Source organism: Oryzias melastigma, linkage group LG1, assembly GCF_002922805.2.
Source record: "Oryzias melastigma strain HK-1 linkage group LG1, ASM292280v2, whole genome shotgun sequence".
Taxonomy (NCBI): Eukaryota; Metazoa; Chordata; class Actinopteri; order Beloniformes; family Adrianichthyidae; genus Oryzias; species Oryzias melastigma.
The window spans coordinates 6,429,811-6,452,810 of record NC_050512.1 but is presented as its reverse complement, the minus strand read 5'-3'; the positions used below and the strand labels follow the sequence as shown (position 1 = coordinate 6,452,810).

The window sequence follows — 23,000 nt, the reverse complement described above, 5'->3', positions numbered from 1 at the left end:
AATAAAAGAGGTAACAGAAGGTGATGATAATCCAGGTAAGTGACGAAGCAGATTAAAAATTAATTAAAATAAGATTAAAGTGGCGAGTTAGCACGAAGCTTCTCATTAGCACAGACATATCGCGGTGCACTGGAAGTGAAAGGAGACCTTAAAGACCTTTGTGTCATTGTTTGGCATTTGATTAGAGAAAGTTAAAAAAAGAAAGCTGGATTTTTTTTTTTTAGGGTTTGTTCTGAAAACTTGTCGAAACTTCAGTCAAATCGTCAGTTTTCCTCTTGCAGAAAAGCAAACTTCAGTCATGTTGATTAAATTCTATACAGATCACAGGAACATCAAGCAGCTTGGTGATGTTCTTACAATCTTTTACTTCTTTTTATTAACCTTTATTTATCCAGGGTGCGTCCCATTGAGATTTATAACCTTTTTTTTTTATTTAGTCCATGGTATAGTGTGTTTTTTTTTACTCATGAAAGGACTCTTCTTCTTTTTCGGTTGTCCTTGTTCAGTGAGGTTGATCTTTCTTCCTTCAAAAAAGTGAGGAAAAAATATTTGTCTGAAAAGTTGCCCTGTTTATTAATTGGAAATAAAAGTATGTGAAAAAACTCCCGTTACATTGTGTGTGAAGGTTACATAAATGTACTCACATGCACACACACCTGCACAAACACATGCAAAGACATGTGCTCTTAACAAGCACCTTACACTGTAGGTCCACACCTAATCACACCTTCTACACACCAATCACTTCACTTGTTGCAGCAACAAAGCAAACACAAACCACACCTGCAGACAAACTAAACTCTCTTTTTTGTTGAAGAATTAGAACTAGATCCCCTATTGTGGTTGTAAACTTTTACACATTTTGTCGACAGCAATCTTTGAGGGAACACAAAATAATAAATAAGTATTGTTTTTCTTCAATGGTACTTATGATTAATGTGAGATAGAAAGTAGGATCATTAAAGCGCCGCTTTTCTCCTTCAAAATCTACTGGAAATACCTTAATGGTGTGAACGGTTGAAAACTTACAGTAAATCAAAGAGCATAAACACTGGAGCTCCGGTGTTAAAGGGTTAAACAAATCTGCTTTAAAGCAAAGCTCACAGAAATGATACCTCTCTCCTCTCATCTCAAGTGCCAGCAACGGCATATTGACAAGCCTTCAGATTAACAGATTAAGGTGTTTGTGTGTGTCAAAGTGAACGTACTTCCATTTAAACTTTAATTGAAATCCATCCTAAACCATTTCAGCTTTATTCTCAGTCCTCTAGATAACTCCTGATCCCTGACATCTCCTGTTTATTCATCATATTACACTGTACCTGCTCTTTTTCATCTCCTCCCCACTCAGTTTCCTATCATAATCCCTTACAGTACAGATGAGGATTATGATGCAATTTAAATATTATTGTGTATTCATGTGAATTTATTTGAACAAAGAGGTCTAATCTCCTCTCACTTACCGTGATCATGTTTGCTCATCCACCTCTGTTTTCAGGGCGGGGCCTGCTGCTTCTCTGAAGTGATCGTCAATCAAAAAGCAAACTGGAGGTTCCCATTTAAAGCAAACAGATCATTCAAATAAGTGAAACAACTACTGAAAGAAACAACAGTTTTGAATTAGCCTGCATTCCTACTGTCTTTACATCCCATAATGCTCAGCTACAGTGGCCATTTTGGTTCAGTTGTTCCACTCCGAGCACACAGCCTACTCCGACTGAGGAAATTCAGAGCAAACCAGAGCTCAGTTCAATTAAAAACGAACCCAGACCACCTTAAACACTAAATCACATTTTTTTTGGCTGTTGAACTCTATAAATGGGGCTTTAAAAGTGCTTTTTGGTTGCCAGATTTTTGACAAATTGAAATAAACTATTTAAATTCGTCAAAAAAACTGTCTGTGTGCTGCCCCCTACAGGTTGAAACGAGGTATTCCATTTGAATTTTGTGATTGGTCAACTAGTGTAAGTCGTAGAAGTTTCCCGTCATCATGCTCCCCCCACCCCCAAAAAAAAGCTCCGCCCATCTTTGACTCTGTAACTGTCGGTGGTTAGCTTTAGCATAGCTCGTAGTCTGGTGTTTTGCTTTCAGTTGTCAAAAATCAACCGGATTGCACAACTTTCCAGTCGACTTGGAAGCTAGGGAACAGAGGTCCACCGTACATTACCTAAAGCCAACCTTACTGTCAATCATGGATCCAAGCCACACCTCAGCCCCTCAGTCCACCTCCACTGGCCCCGCCTCCTTTAGGTATTTTTCAAATCTGGGCTAAGAATGGAGTCAGCCTCCAGTTGCCTTGTTTGGTTACCCTTTAAACAGGGTCTGCTTGGATGTATTCAAACTTAAGTCAGGGGGAAACAAACTCTGATTAGCTTTAAGCGACTTACATGTGTCTCTGAATACTTACAACTCAGGTAACGTCCTCATAAGGCTCCTGGAACACTCATATCACTTACATGATGCTCCACCTCCATGTTTTTACAGCTAGCAGGGTGTTCTCATGATTTTCATATCTCTTTTTATCAAAATAAAATACCTTTATGAATAAAAAAATGAAATAATTTTCATAGACCATCTGAAACCTCTGAGTTAGTCTTAGATTCCCAACTCTTTTTCACATTCTGACCTTTCACTTCATTGTTATTATTATTACAAAATCCATTATAATGTAGAAACCCAGCATCTGTTTCAGATTTAGTTTATTTCATGTTAATGTATTCATTTGCACATTTAGAGCTCTAAACAACAGAACTTCTGACAACTCTTGACATTTTAAAAAACTAAAAGGTGGATCTAACAGCCAAGCGCCCTAACTTTACAAGAAGAAGGAAAAGCTCAAGGTTAGCCTTAAAACTGCTGGGATTTTACTTTATCACCTTTATTAATGACTCGAATTTTCTATTAGAGGTTCTTGTACAAATTTATATTTTCCATTTTTTTGTTCTAAACTTTTGGGGTGAAGTGACATTTTTTCGAGTTTCATTAAGTGAGGGACACGCTGGAAACATGGGGCTGCAGCTTTCCAGTGAACTCGTTTTTATTAGGTCAGAGTGAGTGCACGTTTGTGTGTGCATATGTGTGTGTACTTACGTGTGCGCGTGCCTTTGTGTTTGAGGATCCCAAATTTGATTAAAACTAAAACATAATGATTTGATCTCCTACAGAGATCATTTTAAAGTCACAACCCTTTCAAGACATTAGATTTTATACCACAACAACAGAAAGGCGTTCTTCCTCCTAAGAGAAGCTGTCAGTCATGAGGTGTGTGTGTGGGTGTGTGTGTGTGTCTAACACATGGCATGCCTTCCAGCAGCTCAGTGAATTCTCATCCTCTTCCTCATCTTGCTGGGTCCAGCTGAGGCTCTGCGTGTCTCTGCTCTAGTTAGCTTCTAGAAAAATGTTTTACAGGAAGAGGAATGACTCTGGTTCCACTCTGGTGTTATTTATCTGTTGTAGTTTGTAGAAAGGAATTTCAGGCAGGAGGAACTTGATGGAGTAGAGCTCCTGTTCCTGCTGTAAACATGGAACTGCATTCTGTCTTTGCAGGAACTGTGTGGAACTGCTTTCATGAGCTACAAAATAAAAGGTAAATATGTTTATTTGTTGTTGTTGTTGTCTTGGGGTCTTGATTCTAAACGCAGCTGCAGCTTTCAAGTGGAAAGTCTAGCATTAAACCTCTATTTCGGAAAGGTTTTTGCACAAAGAAGTAATTTCCACTAAAACTAAAATGCAAGCTTTACATTTATAACAAAAAATTCCTGGAGAGATGCTAATTTTGCAGCTGATTTTCACTCTGATATAAAAACTTCATGGTATCCTACAGAAAAAAACTCCAACAGTTTTACACAAAAAAAGAAATTGATATTTTCAGAGGACACAAGGAACATAAACTAATACTTAGGGGTGCAACAATTCATTTTAACAACAATTCGATTCATTTTGTAGTTGACAATATGATTCATAGTTGATTTTGGTTCACTTTAAATGATCCGAATCACTGACCTAGAATCGATCCAGGTCATCTTTATCCAGAACTTCCACCAGTATGACTCAGAGATAAATACCTGGTACTGGACAATGCAGGTGAAGTTCTCCAGATTCATTGTATTCCTTCAAGATAATCAAAGTGTCAATAAATGTATGTACAAACAAGTAAACAAGAATGAATGTCAAATCCATTCACATTTTAGTTTGAGCCCACTGCTGTTTTTCCATATCAAAATAACCCAAAGGGAACATGATTGGAACATTCTAACACATGTATGTTCACATCTTGGCTAAATTCAGCGTATTTCCACACATTGGACTAATGATGGATTGATTTTTGCTGAATCACGTATGCGTGTGTTGTCCTTTGTGATGGTACTTGGTCCTTTTTTTGCTATAATAAAATAAACCGACCAAATGTTATTTTCCATAATCAATCTGAATCGGTTTATTTCATTTTTGATTTCATTAACAACACCCTTTTTAATTGTACATTTATATATTTTTGGGTGGTGGTCATTAGGTCAGCTATGGATGAAGAAACCTATAATGACATAAGGCGCATGTGTCAAAGTCAAGGGATGTCCGGCCCCCATATCATTATATATTTTTATTATTAACACCCGATATTACCTTGTAACATTCCAATTTTGACAGAATATATATTTTCTGAAGAGCAAAATATTGAAAGTTATTTAAGGTTTTGGTTGATTTATTCTGGAATAATATTCTTGTCTGTTTTATTCATATTTATGCTTAAAAAGTTACGTTTTAAAAGTTTTAACAATTTAGTTTTTTTATGCATTCAATAAATGTTTGTCCTGTGTGGCCCGCGACCTACTTTGTGTTTTGTATTTTGGTCCCCTGTACAATTGAGTTTAATAATCCTGACGTTAGGGATAATGCCCAACAAAGTGGGCATTATCGACATTAAACGTGTGACATGGAAGCCAGGCTTTCAGCGAAGTGCTTTAATTAAGGGCATCGACCCACTTATATTATGGTCACTCACTAAATATATAAATACTCAATAAATGTTTAGCACTTTATTCTTGTTTTTTTTCTGGTGTAAATTGCTTTTTCACAAAAACCGGACTCTGAGTAACAGGTGCGGCACATTCTTATGGTAACGGCACATACCTCAACTGGACCTTCAAAGGAAAGCGATATATAAATGCTGATCAATGTTGGGTTAATTAATTTTAAAAAGTAACTGTTATTGGATGAAATTGCAAGAAATTACATTACTCATTATTTATTTTAAAAAGTAATTCACTCGTTACTTTACTTTTTTTCTATTCTGAAGGAGAATGGGTAAAGAAGTTGGAAAATATCCTTCAGGATTTCATTAATCGTTAACAATTAAAAAATTAAAGTAAATCAAAAGACATAAACACTGGAGCTCTGGTGTTAAAGGGTTAATCATATCTGTGCAAAGCACATTTAAAATACTGCAATAAATTAATGTAGCTGCAGTTAATGTGATATTCTTCATGAAAAGAAGAAAAGTAAACATAAAATACAAATAAGGTGTTTCCCAGCAGTGATGGTGTAAAAGATTATTTACTTCTGAGACATTTTCAGAAAAATATTCCACCTCCTTAAACCTGATGCCAGCATGCTGAAATAAAACAGAGGAAGTAATTAACCGTTCTTCTACATGAAACTCTCACTGGAACTAGTCAGTGCGCACTCATCATATAAAGTCATTTAAAAGTTTGAAGAGAGCCGTTTTCACAGAAATCCCAGGGCTGGACTGCACCTTTTAAGATTTCCTTCACCTTCACCATGCATGCAGATTACAGACTACTGATTGCATAATTACCCCCTCTCTTTAGTACACCAACTGCTTATTACAGACAGACTGATGCTGAAAATAGACTGATTGCTCTGTGGCAAAGGTCTGTATGTTCTTCAGTCAACACGTTTATCCCTCAACGTGAAGAGGGGTTTGGGCATGTTCTGATTATTGATAGGATTAAAAAAAAAAAAACATGCACACAATTATTGTTTGAACACCCCACACTTCCCTGTTAAAAGGTTTTTTAGTCTTTAGAAATCTGACAATAGGAAAACCTTACTCATTTCAATAAGGAGAGATCTTAAGAATGCAAATAATATATATATATATATATTAGATTTATATATGATTCAAAATGTGCTGGAGGTTGCTCTGTGTAAACAGTCCCACCTATAACCCATGTCTGGTTAGATGCTGAGCTCCCGCTGATGTGTATAAAATAGCCAAATCATAATTCCCTCTCTTATGGGGTCCAGATGACCCCACCATTATATTGACGTGTGACCCCTCCCATGACAAAGGTGAACAGGATTTCATGTCTGCTACGGACACCAGAGAAGATAAAAATCCTTGAAAAAAAAAGTTGAGCGTGCTGTCTTGTGGGGTCCAGATGACCCTACTTTTGATGTAAACGTGTAGGACAGCACAAGAGTTACAAGATCGCTGAAAATGACTTCACAATGGATATTGGGACTTCAGGTAAATTATAGAATTGTTGGAACTGAATAAGAAATTTTGACTTTTCTACAGCATATTAGATCCTAAGCCAGGGGTATTCAAATCCAGGCCTCGAGGGCTGGTGTCCTACATGTTTTCCAACCAACCTTCCATTGAAGCTCCTTATTGGCTGCTAATTTCCAGGATCAGGTATGTTTAGCCAATAAGGAGCTTCAATGGAAGGTTGGTTGGAAAACATGTAGGACACCGGCCCTCGAGGCCTGGATTTGAATACCCCTGTCCTAAGCAGTTAAATGATCATAAATAAATAAAAACACTTCTGTGATATACGGTTGTTTTATTAATCATTGTTTGGGTGTCTCATTGTCATATTACCAAAGCTGCCTCACTTTTTAGGTGCATAAATTAATGACTTTAAAGCTCGGCTGTAGAGGCCCAGCATCATCTGTGCTCTTTAGTTGAACAAAAGTGCTTCTGTTGCACCATTGAGCAGTTCAGGCATTTTCTCTGGTCGGTCTGTTGAGAGTGGTAATGACAGATCTGTTATCTCTGCTGGCTATTAGCTGCAGAGTGCAAAGTCATTACAGGATGTAATCAACTCCTATTGTTCAGTGACAAGTTGCTAGCTAATGAGTCTAAGACGTATGTAGCATCGACCTCGTGTTGGTGACCTACAAGCAGTGGGAAGTTAAACAAGCCCTGTGGAGAAAAAGCAGGGAGGTATACGAGCAGCGTTTACAGCAGCCTGTGTGTGTGATCGTAAACAAGTTTTTTGTTGTTCATTTGCAGAACGCCAACCTTTGCAGAATGCAAATGATGCATATTGTGCTCTTCATTCAGATGAAGTAGTAACCTCACAGCAAAGAGCACTTGCACAAGAAGAACTCTTCTGTATTATGACGATAATTCATAAAAGAAACACAAACAATAACATGTCTCAACTCAAAAGTGTGCACCACCTCTGGAAGAAAGAAAAGTTTACAAATCATTTTAAATGAAACCCGAAAAAATGTTAAGATTTGCTCTTTTACAAAGCTGTTTAAAAGAGGAAATTCACGGTTTGTAAAATGTGCAGGAGTAGCTGGCAGATGAATGAAAATGAAAAGCGGTCCTGCCAAAAGCTGAAGGGAGGCAAGGCTCAAAAATCTAATTTTAAAAAATTCTGATCAGAGAGGTCCCTGGTCGTTGAAGCCACGGCACGAGCGATCCATGGTGCTTCTATTTTCATGTTGCTAAATCAAATTTATGCTGTTGGCTTGTAGATTCAGATGAATCAAACTTATTCAGTTCTTTTGTTACATCTGGTTTTCTATTCTTTTAACACTCATTGTATCCTGTGAGTTTGCTGGCTCTCACAATTATTTTGTGATTATATTTTTTTACTTTGGGGTAAACTCCTCTAAAAATGGGGTTATTTGAATATCAAGTTAATTTTTGTCTCATTTTGTTTGCCTGCATTTGAACGTGAGTTCATAAGAATCAGAGACAGGAGGAAAGTGGAGAAACAACCGTCTGTGAGGCGTCACATCAGGGATTTGCTCCATCCAAGATAAAAACTCCTGTGATCAAATTACTGTTGATTAGAAGCATTTTAACCCTCGTGCTCTCTTAATGGGTCCAAATGACCCCACCCTAACACTGATTTGTGATGCCTCCCATGACAAATGTTAACAAAGGTGGACAGGATTTTGTGTCTGCCACAGACACCAGTGACGATAAAAATCCTTGAAAAAGAAGTTCAGCGCAGTGTGCTGTGGGGTCTAGATGACCCTTCTTCTATTGTAAACATGACCAGCATAGCACAAGGGCTATGATTACTTCCAGTGTATTTGGAGGGTGCTGCTTCTGTAAGGACTGTGCTCTGGTTTGTTCTTGTGTTGAGTTCTGGATTGGTTTTGTGTTGCCCGTGTCTCAATCACTGCAGGTGTCTGATCACTGTTGTTCCAATTAATCATTTCGAGTGTTTTATTCAGTCCAGTTCTGTCAGGTTTCCTTTGTCACACTTATTATTTCATCCTTTGTTTAATGAACATGTCATGCTCAAAGACCTACTCCAATGAAAATCGGGTTTTTGGTGTTTTTTGTAGCGACTGAACGCTAAGAAAATGGACAACCCAGAAACAACTCAGAAACAGGCAGTTAGTTGCTGAAGATTTATTTGTGGCTCTGGAGGGTGGACGTAGTGTCTTTATCTTCCTGAAGGGGGCAGTGGAGGAAGGCATGAAGCAGGAAGTGAGCTTGACTTGGAGGAGGAAGGCATGAAGCAGGAAGTGGGCTTGACTTGTAGTTCCAGTGGTTGTTTGTAGTCCAAACAGGAGCACGCGGCGGAGAAGCACACAGGATAGTAGACGTGACGTGGCTTGGAAGGCTTTGTGGAAACTCTCGATAACGTTGAGAGGATCAGCAATCAGGAACATGAACAGGAGCTTGGTCGAGGGCGGAAACTGGTCGGCAACGAGGAGACTCAGGAGAACACGATCATCAAAGTTACGAGGACGAGGCAGAGACGTAGTCAGGGACGAAGCTGGGTCATAACCATGGACGTGACGAGACATGAAGCGTGCTGGAACGAGTAAACAGACTACTACGAACTGGCAAAGAGCAACAGAGAGAGCAGAGTATATAAGCTGTTCGACACAGGTGAGTGGAATAAGCCTGATGGCAATTACAGATGGCAGCTGCGCATGACATTTTTAGCATGGTCTTGTGGCATTTTTCGCATGATAGAGGACGTAAATGAAATGATTCAAACTGTGTGTCTGGGTATTTCTGAATTCAAATGGTGAATCAGAAGGAGATTTGGTTGGAAAAAGGGCCAAAGTCTCACTGCTCCCCAACAATTCTAAAAAATCCACTTGCAGACACATAGCTCCATTAACGTCTTCATTTTCCTCATCTGAGCTATCATCTGGCTCAGAACAATACGATTGGAAAGCTCCAATAATATTTGATTTTTTGTTGCTAAGCTAAAGTTAGCTTGTGCTTGTGAGGCGCTATAAGCAAGCGGGAGAGAATTTAATCCACATGTGTCGCGGTCAAGGCCTGGGACGTGACTGTGGATCTGGCCCTCCAGATCATTTTATTTTATTGTTATTAATGGTGCGATGTTATCTTGCACTTATTTCTAACTTGCATAATTTTGACAAAATTTATTTTACGGAGAGTAAAATATTTAAAGTTACTTAAGTTGATTTACTCTGGAATAATATTCCTGCCTCTTTTTATTCATAGTAATGTTAAAAAGTTATGTTTTTAAAGTTTTAAACATTTAGTTTAAGTCTTCAATAAATGTTTATCCTGTTTGGCCCGCGACCTAATGTGTGTTTTGGATTTTGGCCCAATGTGCGATTGAGTTTGGCCCAGTTTGAATTCTTCTGTAGTGTAAGTGTGTTCGTAAATTTTTTTTTCAAGTCCGACCTTTCAAGATCCAAAGTCCTCCGTCACAAGGGTAAACGCCGTCGTGCTGAGAAGCGCTTTTCTTCATGTTGGTGCGCTCTGAACCACAGATTCTTACATTTAAATGTAAGTAATGGCGTTTTGTTGTAGCATGACCTTTTTAAAGTTATAGAACTGCTACTATTGTGTATATTCAACCGCTGGAAGCTCTGCGCTAACACTAGCAAACCAGTGATAACTTGTGACGTCATCAAACGAAAGTAACATCCGAATTAAAAGATACATTTTTTTCATAATTCTCTGTTTGGACGGCAAAATGAGGGGGGAGGGAGCAGGGAAGAATTCAGATTGGCCCCTGTGTTAAGTAAAATCCGGCTCCACTCCTGGTGGTGCCCTTCCATCAATTCCTTTAAGTTTAAGCTTTGCAACCACACTCCCCCCAGAACCCAAAGACTTTGGCTTTCTGGAAATTAACTTCTGCACCAACAGTCCCGCCCACAACACAGAGTTAAATCTATAATGAACTCCTGCTGCACTTCTGAAGAAAAATGTTGGTCTTGGCACAAATATTTTTTTTCGTTTACTTTTTTGTGCTCAGAATTCTGCGAGCTTTAGACATTAGCAAGCTCCAGCGACCTCATCATAGCTAGCATTATGCAAGGTTCCCCACATCTACAACAACAAACTCTATTGTGCCATCTAGTGTGTGATTATGTCATCACAGTACGATGGAACTACTTTTTGCTTTTTTAATACGTTTAATACTAGGTTTGATGTATTCTTTGCAGAAGCTGTTTTTGTTTGCTGGTTTGACTCTTAATTGGTGGATTAGAGTAACCTTGGAGTCCCTGAGTATATTCTGCTGTGACTTTGCTTTGATTGACTTTCACCAGTGTGTTGCAGCTTTAGAAAGAAACATTTTATTTTTCGTTTCTGTGGAGTTTGAAGGTTTGCAATGGTGGGGCATGCAGATGGGGGGACTGACCTGCTGCGACCTTGGTAGAGCGCTCCGCCGGCGGATGGTAGCGACCTCGGGATGAGCACGATGTGCTGCAATGCAGCAGAGCAAGCAGCTGCATGCTCTCACCCACACTCTCAGGCACACTCGCATAAGCTGCAGCATTGTTCCATGAACATGCACGGATGCGCACAAATCAATGCAACCACACACTCTGTGTCTTCCTGGATAAGCAGGCAGGGGAGTGTCCTGCTTACACTGCAGCTGTGTGGTAACACGCAGCACTTACAAGAGTGTCCTGACCAACACACACCCACAGATACACAGACACGTCCATAAGAAGCCATAACTTTGGGGGATGAGTTATTAAGACACGTGAACCGTCTGACTAATTAAAAAATGTTGAATGAAGCACATTGATAATCTGTTCTTTCTGGGTTTGTCAAGTTTTCCCTTCATTTACTGTTATTTAATGCATCACATGTGAAATGTTTTATCAGATTCCCAGCAGGGCGTCCCGCAGGAGGATGATCGCAGCACCTCAGTGCCATGATTTGGGGTTTAGACACCTGCAGATCCTCTCAAGCAAGGATGACTCAGCAAACTCCCTAAAACAGATCACTGTCCCACTGTTTCTGCTTTAAACGCACTGAAGTTAACGGGGCAGCCATGACTTCTTTTCTGGGCAGCCCCTGCATTAATTCATTAACATTTCAAGAAATATCTAATGTTTTTAGTGGAGCAAACATAAAAAACACACACTTGAGTGAAACAGCCAGCAGCAAATTTCTTTCATGTCTGTTTCCCTGTCAAGCTTCGTAATTGTTGAAGTCTTTAGTTTTGACCTCATTTGTACCCGTCTCATATACTCACATCATATCCTAATTATTGTGTCAAATACTCTGCATCAAAAATCACTGTTTTTGTGTCTCACAGGATTGTGGTGCTTAAAAAAAGGGGGATGAGATGTCTGCTGTCATGTTCCTTAACAAAATCCCCAAAAACAGACTCATCGGCACCAGATGCTGCAGGATGTGAGGGAATGTGATGGGAGCAGAGGGACCTCAACTGACAAGCACTTCCTTCCAGTACCAGGTTTTTCAACAGGAACAAGCTGTTTTCTCCTGATTGATTATGAGGTTAAAAAATATTTTTATTTCTCAGAGCCTATAGGACAGGGGTGTCAAACTCAATTGCACAGGGGGCCAAATCCAACACCACACACCAGTTCCAAAAGCCACGCCCCCTCAAAGGAGATTTTGGAAACAGAGGCTTCAGATCAACATCTTTTTAAAACATTTAGGTTGTGGGATTTTGGTTAAAAACTTCATAATCATAATAAAAACACAAGTGAGAACGTTTTTTAATAATAAAAATGTCATGGGGGACTTTAAAAACATCACTTTTTAACATTGACAGAACCTCAGGATGTGGCTGGTACTAGAGCTGACTGTCTGGTACCGAGTTAAGGTTAGAGTCAGGACACCGGTACAGTCCACATCCCAGTACCAGATTGGTATTTGTTTGCGGCTCGGAGGTCGCGAGCCTTGATTTAATTGGATGTCAAAAACTGACCAGTTGAGGAAACCCTAAACTGAAATTTTTGACGCAGAGGGGTCTGTAACTAAATGTCAATATGTGGCGACTCGGGAATGAGAATGTGTTGCAATATCTTACCGGCGCAAGATAACATTTAATAACAAAAATATAAAATGATCTAGAGGGACAGATATAATCACCCAGTGGGCCGGATCCGGCCCCCGGGCCTTGACTTTGACACATATGCTATAGAGGACCCTTGAGACAAAACGAGTGTGTATGGTCACATGAAGAAGCCATGCACTTTTGATAAAGAGGTCTGTTTAATATTTGATATATCATATGCATATAACAGGTTTTATATTGGTAAGTCAAAAATAATAATATTATATTCGTATACATAGATATATAGAAAACTAATCCAATAATCTACTTCTTACTTGGACTTTACTTCCTTGTAAAAAAGAATATGGAGAACTGCATCACCGTCTCCCCAGCTTCAGTATAGGCGCTTTAAGGGAGCAAACAAGATAATACAAAATAAAATTACACCTGAACATGGCATCTCATAGAACTAGAACATCTGTCAGCAGCTAGTAATGTTGACCATCTTGGTTTAAGACACAGGAAGAGGTTTTTCTTTGCTAGAACATCTTTGAGAATGTTTTCAATAGAAATGGCAGAAACGGTATTTGAGTTTTTTAGGAGGAAGGAAGATGGTGGTGGTCTGGATTTTAGGACTGAGAAACAGAACAGTAGATTACACCAGTCCCAACACATTTTGGAGACATTGACTCAGCTGAAGATAAAGGGAAGGACAGAAGTGAGGGAAAATAATTCATGTTTGGAGAGTCGGTGTGCTTCTTCACCAGAGGTCTACTTTTGTAAACAGAGCAGCACGAACAGTGTCATGTCCTCTTCAGCTCCTCAAGACCCAGCGTCCTCCCTGTCTCCTTAGGTCTCCCTCAGGAGGGGAGAGGGCCACCGTTGGCAGGGAGAGCCTCTGATCCATCAAGCCAAGTCACGAGTTTTACAAATGGCACCATTATCGTTCCCACCCCCACCCTCATGGAGAAATAAAAACATGGAGGCAGGTTGCTTGAAGGAATGTGATCATGGATGAGGTCAGGAACTACAGAGCGTCTGGATCCTCGGCGGTCGCCTTCCCGGGGCCCCGGAGTCTGTGAAAGCCAGAGGCGCTGGGGGGCTGCTTCACTGTTGCCCCTCCTTCTTGTGAGAGGCGCTGCGGGGCGAGTTGTCAAGAGGAGGCATCAAAACTGTACAGAACAAGGAAAGAGAGAACTTCAGTTCAGATGAATTTTAAAAGACTGGTTCTGAACTGATCCAGTACACCTGAATTAAACAAGAATCATGGAAATATTCAATTAAATGTCTATATAAAAAAAAAGAATTTATTCATGCTAGGGGTTAGAGGGCACATCCACAATGCACACGTTCACTCCAGGTTATTTTTTTAAAGTCTGCAAGTGTGAAAGCTGACCTGACGATTGGGTTCAAACATGTGAACCCGGGTCTGCTTGAGAAGATGAAACTTGATTCACTTGTAAACAGACTGTGGATAATTACAGTCATAAAATGGCTGTATTGTCTGTACTATTACAGTCTGAAGTTGTCCAAAAACAGTGTTAGCCCCGCCCCCACGTGCTACAACGGGGCCAGAAGTTTAAAACCTGAAATTTCAGATTACAAAATGAAAACTGAAAAGAGTTTTAAACAGAAATTTTCATTTTGTAAACCGAAAAAAACAAAGAACATTTTAATCTGAAAATAATTGTTTATTTTAGAATAGCAAAAAGTTACAGAAACTTTATTTTTATTTTTTATTTTTGCCAAACACCAATATTTTTTTCATGTTGTTTTATTAGGGCCATCCATTAAGATTACCAAAGAAAAAACTAAACGCAGCAAAGATCTGAACAGGGTGAGTCTCATAAAAGCCTGAAATCATCTAGTGGGAAAATGTGGTGCACAAACGAGGCAGATACATGGAATTCAGAAGACAAAGTTCTTTTTATTTTTTTATTTTTTATGTATTTATTTTTTTTTTTCATTTTCTAGGCTGTCTGCTTCAGTCTTTGGTTCTGTCTAGTGCAGGTGGATTAATCCAAAATATTGATTGTTTTGATCTTAAGTTGGTATCATTATTGGATCAAAACTTGCCCACAGGCATCAATTTTACTACTTTTGTTTGCCAGTGAGATCTCAGCAGCAGATCATGCATCCACTGCGACTATTTATCATTTAATTGAAAATATTGTCCCAATACTGTTTTGTCTTTACCAATTAATTAAAGAAGGGAAACTTAAAAAAAATAACATTCATGTGATCAAAAACAAATAACATTTTGAGATTCCTGTAACATCACACCATTTACAAAAAATATTGGTATTGGTATTGATATCGGCGATATTAACCGGTATCGGATTGATACCCAAATGTTCGCTCAGCCCTAGTTCTTTAGAATGCCCCAACAAATCAAACCAGGTGAAGGTGAGTCTTCAGAACTATCCCAGAGTGTAAGGTGTCTGAGTTTGTCATCACTTTTCAAGGTGTTTATCTTCATTGGTTTCCAGGAATCTACCGACATGGCTAAAATTCCCTGGATTCTGGTGCGGGACAGACTAAGTGTGATTGCTGAATATGTCAGAGCGCAAAGCTACGACATTAATTACCGGACACCTCAGGTTACACATCAGTTGATCACAGAGAATCTTAGCAATAAAACAATCTTCAAACAAAACTGTTTAACAAAACCAACATGAACCAGAGGGACAACTACCTTTGTGGCTAGATACAGGGGTAAAAAATGGGCAAACTTGTACAGAACATGCAGGTGGGCCACACAAAATGGCAAGGCCATTGACCACTCACTGAGCCAGAAGACAGAAAATGCTCATGTCTTTCTATAGATATGCTGCAGGCAACAGGTCATAGCAAACAATATGCAAGGCTAAGTAAGGGTGAAGTACAGACTTTTTTTTTTTTGACCACCATCAAGTCCTTCACACTGTGCAAAGGACCCATGAGTCCTGTTTATGTGATGTGCTCGTTGCGTGCTCCCTGACTGTTAGAAAAGAGGAAATTAGGGAGCAATATTATAGTTTTCCATGCGTCATACACGTGTCCGACTTGCATTAGCCTTACGAGTACTTCACAATACACTTAGCACTTAAACAACAATCTTATGTTCCATTTACATGACATCAGCTGAAGAGATCATATGAGCCTCATGCTAAATACAGAACACACCCATACTGCCTTTAAAATGAGGCTGCTTCTCTGTATGACCCCCCATGGGCCCGGACAACACAAAAACCGGTACCCCTTGTATGGATCGACCCACCCATATGGGTAATTTTGACTAAGGTTTTAGTCACAATGAGACAGAGTCATTGTGTCCTTGTGTGATACTTCACCCTCCTTGCCTCTAGTGTTGCTCCACTGGTGTGTGAATGTGTATAAACAGACACAGAGAGCAGAGAGATAGAAAATAGAGCAGGTTACTGTAAAAACATGTCGTCTTGTATTTCCTGCTTCTGTTTAGTGGACAAACTCATCACTTCCTCCTCTGCCTTTGATGTACCTGCACTAACACATGCTACAAGTGTCTGAGCGTCTGATCATGCTGAAAATAAACACTGGACACGATCACATCGCTTGAAAAGTATAAACACCTCTCAGCTCATCGCAGTTATAAGGGACAGTCACAATGAAATCCAGCCAACATCAGTATGAACTAGACCAGGTGATTATGCATGCGACTGATGCGATGGCTGGTCGCTATGAAGTATCAACAGAGCTTTAGTCACAACTGCCCTAAATGTCTGCAGGCAAAAAAAATGGGTGACTGCCTCCAGTCTAACACAAACACTCAATTTCTCCACAGAGCTAGAGGTGATCAGCAAAAAACTTTCATTTTAGATGCAGAGTGTATTTGTGTTGTGAACCAGTGCAGCGATGGCCGGGGCTACTAAAGGCAGATATATGGTATGTGCATCCAACTTTGAAAAAATTGGATGTTTATTTTCGTGGGAGGGAGAAACGAAGACACACTGCCAACTCCAGGACAGCGTCATGAAATGGGCGGCACCCACTCGCAGCGACAGGCGGAGCCTCAGGAATCAAGTTTTTTTTTAAATCACTAAAAATAGGTAACATTTCATAAATTATTTGTTTTTTAGTGTTCTGAAGGTAATATATGATTATATGATCACACATATGGATATAATTAACTCTGAAAGACTTAAGAAAATCATGGTACGGCCCCTTAAGAGGCCCCTCCTGTCCATGACCTATCACAAGCAGGGGTGAAAGTAGATTATTTTTTTTTTGTAACTAAAAAATACTATATGTACTTTATGCCCCCACCCCCCCTGAAGCTTTGGTACTGTTGCATTTTTCGAAGGCCAAGAATGTGTTATTCTTAGCAAAGATCCATTCATTTTTGTCTTTAAACTGATTATATGGTTATTTTGTCCAGATTTAAGGATGATCTGGCAACGTAGAAAAGTCACCTGTGCTTGATGGTCCTGGTGTCTCAATGGCATTTTCAATGCAACTTTCATCTCCCCTTTTCTCTTCTTCATCCTCTCCTTTAGAAGATTTGGTCTGCACATCTTTATCCTCACTTTGGATCTTCCTCTGATTCTTTTTTCTCTGCATGTTTTTTTTTCTGTTTCCTTTTATTTTTTAAATAATTTGTTGCTTTATTTCACAATGTCTCCATTTACTTTTTCTGTCTTGAAATAAATTTATATTGAATTTAAGCCGACCGATCACAATACCGAGGAGAAGTTTATGGATCATTTCTTGTCCGTGTAGCAAACACATTAATGATCAGGTGACTGTGAACAAAAAAAACAAAAAATTAAAGGCACCCCATTACATGCGCATCCGTATTGGACTTGTTTACGAACAACATGGTATTTTTCCCGGGTCGTCACACACAGGAGAGAGAGATGCAGAGGATAGAATCAACTGGTCGATGTGCCTCTAAAAACAAAGCAAACATCCAAATAAAGCGCTGCCTGCTCTCAGCTTGAGTGTCAGTTTTCAGTTTTTTTCTTCCATAAGAGTGACCGTGGCTTCTGTCATGTGTGATACAGTGAAAACCGGCCGCACAGCTGATCCCTCTGGCAGGAGCGGCATTCCACCGCCAATTCTTTTACTTTTCTCTCCAAGAATGTTGTTTCTTTGTCCTGCAGAACATTGTATTCCTGAAAACCGTTAATCTTTGTCTGTGCATTTATATTCTTTAGAAAGAAAATCAGCTGAAGCCAGTGCTAGCAATAAAAATGTCCAAAATTACAATAAATAATAAAGACAATAAAAATAGCTTAAAGAAATAACAAATAAGTCCATCTCTTATTTGGACTCTTTTTTTCTTTCGTCTTGCAATTTCTGTCAAGATTTGCAAAATGACCAACAAATGAATTCTGTCTACAGACCAATTCAGTGCCTGTATGATGTTAAAATAATCAAAACTGTGATAAATGTTTGGCTTCTGGTTTTGTGTGTCATCTTCTGCAGCTGCAGGAGCGCCCTCGGTCTGCAGCGTTAGCACCTCCTTGTTACCTCTGATCTTATAAAACACATGAAAGGGAGAGTAGAGAATGTTTCTAAAGGTTACAATGGAATTACACGTGGTTTCACAGCCTCAGGAGCTGTGCCTTTTCCTCATGTCATCAAATATTAAAACACTCCCATCTGGCGCTCTCACTCAGGCCAGCGTGAAGGGACAGGAAGGTTCAGAGGGACGGCCGAGGGTCACCTCTAACTCTGTGGTCCCACCTAAGCTCACAAACGCGTCAATCAACACCCCCCCTCCCAATATCCCAGCATCACAACGCAGGAAAGTCATCCCCTGCCGGTCAGGAAGAGTTAATAACTACTTTTATTTCTGACTGATTCCACGGATTTCATGTAAACCTAACAAAGAGGGCGAATGTTTGAAGACATCTGAGGCTCACTTAGCGGCTGAGCAGAATAATGGGAGCTAATCACTGGATTATTCTGTTCTTCTTTTAGAGAATCCAGTTAACTCATAAGAGTTGAGAGGGAAAAAAAAAACAAGGTGGGGAGGGGTTCTTACCTGTCCCATAGCTTGACATTTCTACAGTTGTTGGTGCAGCAGCTGGCTGATATCAAAGCTGTTTAAAAAGAGAGTAGTGGGAGACACAGAGGGAGAAAGTCTTTAATGTGTGGCTTTGACAGGCGCAGAGAATCTCATTAATGAAAGATTTTAGAACCGACGTCTATCTGTGAAGACAGAGAACTCACAAACAAACATTTGGATTGACGGGCTGCTGGGGTAGTCAGCGTTAATGTGTGTCAGACATGGAACTGAGGAGGCAAAACAATCACTGGAAGACAGAGTCTGACATTTAGGGAATAATCCCACTTCTCAATGACAAGGAGGGGCTTCCAAGCACACGACCGTCTCTGGACGTTTGTTTTACCCACACTAGAGGATGACGATGAGGTGGCGTCATGTGAGCATTTCAAACAGAAACTGAGTCACGGTGGAGCGGCATGCCCGACCGGAGAGGAATTTCAAACATCTCCTATTGCGTGTTTACACGTCACGGAGAACCAATAACTTCCAAAACATTCTGGAAATTCTTAAAAAGTGACTTACATCACAATTATGAATGGTCTGGTTCCTTTTTTGATCCTAGATATTGTTAAAAAAAAAACTAAAAATAGCATTTCACAGTATAAGTATGAATGCTGCAGAGATAACCAGCAAAGATCCAGGAGTTCTAACTGGCAGACCACAACTCAGGAAGCGCAGGTTTTTATCCACTGACAGTTAACATGTAGTTCAGTTATGACAGAAAATGAGAATGGGGACATTAAAAGTGATGTGATAGACACCCACAGCCGCCATTCAAAATGTCAAAAAATGAATCTCAATTCACAAAAACTAACAAAGGAAAAAGTAACGACTAACAGAAAGGACGTTGACAGTGGAAAAATAAAACTTCCATTGTGTACGTGTTACTGGATCATTTAAAATCACAACATTATAAACACATTCCGGTAAGAATGTATAAACTGATGTGAGTGCAAACTATTAGTTTGGCCTATTAAAGACTTCAATTATTTCAACATTTTGGGCAAAATTGACATGCAAATCTTGTTTATTTATATCTTAAAAACTGAAACATTTCTCAGCAGAGAATAGTGGCAGAAATGTTTCATGAGGTGAACTACTCATCTCGGTTCATCTGTGCTCGGAAGTTTCTCAGGTACAAAATTAGTGATCAAGTTTTGGTCACTACAATAAAAAAAGAAAATATCAGTAATGATGCGGCTGCAGAGCCACCCTAATTAAAAACAAGTTTCTAAATGTTAAAAAGTAACTATAAAGTAAGAAATAAGAAACTAGTAAAAGTAAAGTAACTTAAACTTTAACTTATTAACAGACAGTTGAAGGACAGTGTGTTTTACAAGTTATACTACAAGATTTTGACACATTTTGTGCGTCCTCTCCTGTACTACGAAAACATCAATGGATGTCAATAAGCAAAACCAGTTTTAATGCGCACCAGATTATTTAGCAAATTTTATATTTTTGAAAAAATGAAGGAATTTTAAGTGTATTTGAAAAAATATGGCACGGGATACTTAATTAGCTTGAAATTCATTTTTTTTTTTGCACTTGCAAAAAAACAGGCATAGAAATACAGAAAAGTAGGTGCGGAAAGAGGGAAAAAAAACCTACCTAATAAAAATTTAAGATTGACATAAAATACAATTATGCAATTTTATACTTTTACAATTACACACTTACACATCTTAAAAAAACAAAACAAAAAGCATTTGCATTTCATAGTATTATCATTCATTATCAGGTATTGCCTTAAACTTTTTCTAAAAGAAGTGTCTGATTTGCTGTTCATGGCCTGATGTGAAAATTGACTCCACATTTCTGGCAGACATGCATCAACAACAGAGAAATGAACTATTTTTATTTGATCACTGTGGACATTACACATGCTAACACTACTTTTGCTGCATTGAGATGATCTTAAGTGACAGGTTGTCTTTTATTTTGATAGGAACTTATGTCAAAAGTTTAAAAAAGTGTATTTTCTTTCAACATTTGTATTTTATTCATTCAAAATAAAAAAAACAGTTAATTTATGTTTATTATAGTAGTAACAAAAGCATAAATACAAATCTATGTCTGATTATTTATAAAGTGTGAAGAAAGACTGTGGTTCCTGTTGGGGATGTCTCTGACAGAGTTAAATGTTGCAGACCTTTTCTCTATAAAAATAGCTCGTTCTGCTTAAACATATGCTACAGTACATCCACATTCATGCTTTTTTTTTCCTCCCTGCTCCTTCCAGCAGTAAATATTCCGCCTCCATTTATCTCTGCATCCTCCTTTCTGACATCTACTTATCATGTCCTCCTTCACCACATCCATAAATCTCCCCTTTGCTCTTTAAACCTTTTGCCCAGCAGCATTAACTTTCACTGATATGTTCCCTCTTCTTCCTGTGAGCACGTCCAAACCCTCTCAATCTGTTCTCCTGATCTTCACATCCCTCATTCTATCCTCCTTCCGTCCAAAGAGATGCTCAGCCTCTTCCGCTCTGCCTCGTGTCTCCTCCTTTATTGGCTTTCCTCACCTTTCTTTACACCTTTCCTTTGATTCCTTCTCACACTCGTTTGTCGCACATCACACCTTCCACACTCACTCCATCCTACTACAACACACTTCTTCACCACTTTTTCACTTTGTTCTCTGGACTTTTAATTCTTCCTCAGTTCTGCTGCTGTAGCCCGTCAGTGTGGAGGACCAAATACAGGAGCTGGAAGTTATTAATCAAACTACATAAATAGTACATAGGCTTTACGTTTCTCAAAACACTTGACAGTGACAGTCACATTTAGCCATTTACACACACCTTCACAAGCCAAGAAGAAAGATCACATTCTGAATAAGATTTTTATGTGTTTTAGAAGCAGAAATATTCCTGTTTTCTTATTTGTGACGATTTTCTGACTAAACGTCAGCATTTGGACACCAAGGACTTATTTCTTTACTTCAAATCTACAGCCAGCCAGAAACATGACCAACAGATTACTATTGTGCACACTTTTCTCACCGTTATTATAATTTTTTATTATGTACTATAGAGTCTCTCTTCCTTTTGAGGAATAATCGTGTTGTATAGAATTGTTTTTTTGTTTTAATGCATCTATGTGATGTTTTTTTTTTAAAGCTACTGTCTGCACCTTGAATAGCATTGGTCCAGGGGATTATTTAAGTTTTTTTATTTGAATATTTCAAAACAAACAAGATATCCATAAGTAGAGCCAGATACCAAACTGTCAGATCAAACTTAGAGCTGGGTATCTGCAGTAATTTCAAGAATGGATTAAATTCATGGTTTTATATATTTATCTATTTGTTTTGATTCTTTTAATCCACTCAATTCAATTCATTTCAATTGAATTTTGAGTTTACATGGTTTACACATTTGTTTAGAAATGCATTAACCATCTATATATGTTTTGAAAATATTCATATTAATCTGATACACATACTGTAAAATGTATTGGTGAAATTATAGTGAGAGTTTTAAAATCACACAGTGTTAGATGAATTCTCAAATGGAGAAGCTCCAACAATTGTTCTACCTCTCCTGGAGGGTGTTTCAGTTTGGCCACTAGGTGGTGATCATGCTATAGCATTACACCTTATTCCAGAAGAAGAAAACATGAGCAAAAAACAGCGCTTTTGATTAAAAAATATTTCCTTAAAAGATGCAAAAAATGAATGCCTGTGATAAAATAAATTTGTTCATTTAGTCAGCAATGTATGTGTAGGTCAATCAAGCGGTTGCATTAGCCGTCCTAAGGGAAATCCTATTGTATGTTAGCATCAAGCTAGCGAACGTTAGCATTATAGATTTCTACTTTTATTGATCGATTATTGATCTTTAATTAATTTAGATTGATTCAGGTTGATCAATTAATTTTATCAACCCAACCCTAATCAAAATCATCCAAAAAAGTGTGAAAGAAAAGTTATTAACAAACAGAGCACAGAGACAACTTCATTCATACATTTTGTTGGTTGATTTTTTTTTATTTCTTTTTGTTAGCTGTCTTTGACTGTGAATAAGATGTTTACATACCAGAATATATAGAATAAAATATGCATATTGAACCTGTCTCGTGTCAGGTATTACTTTTTGTGGGTGTGTCCTTATTCCTGATAGAAGAATCAATCTTTCCAAGTGTTTTCTTCACAATCTGATTTCCTGTGAGATAACATGAGGTTGTTGGTTGATTTCCAATCCTGAGGGCTGTTGCTGGAATCTCCACGCCTTCAACCCTTAAATGGATTACAGATGCTCCCCCATCATTTGGTGCATATCTGAGGTTAAAAACTCTTTAATTTATTCATAACTAGAGCGATATGAGAATTCCACACTGCTGCATTTTTTATTTCGACTTTGATCCTCCCATCCGAGTCTGTTGCCGTGGAAGAAGTGACAGCAGTGTGCCCCCTGAGGGCTGAACGGGGATCTTTTCAGGCAGATGCCAGCATGATTCCAGTGTGTTTGTTGGGGACTAGGGCTGGGAATCACTGGGTAC

The 23,000-nt window shown here is 38.8% G+C and overlaps 1 protein-coding gene across 3 annotated transcripts in view; it reads right to left on the bottom strand.

Annotated features, from left to right (window-relative positions):
• ccdc85al (coiled-coil domain containing 85A, like) overlaps positions 1-23,000 on the bottom strand; it is a 54,563-nt gene that overhangs the window by 3,228 nt on the left and 28,335 nt on the right. Inside the window, exons 3-4 of one of the 3 annotated variants that reach the window (XM_024259530.2) lie at positions 18,472-18,529; positions 12,670-13,636 (exon numbers count right to left, since the gene is read on the bottom strand). The exons of 1 other annotated variant lie outside the window; for it this stretch is intronic. In XM_024259530.2, the coding sequence (XP_024115298.1) occupies positions 13,618-13,636; positions 18,472-18,529 (77 nt within the window). In that variant the 3' untranslated portion in view covers positions 12,670-13,617. Of the gene's footprint in view, positions 1-12,669; positions 13,637-18,471; positions 18,530-23,000 lie in introns of those variants that run through there. One more of the 3 variants, XM_024259531.2, reaches the window with a different exon arrangement.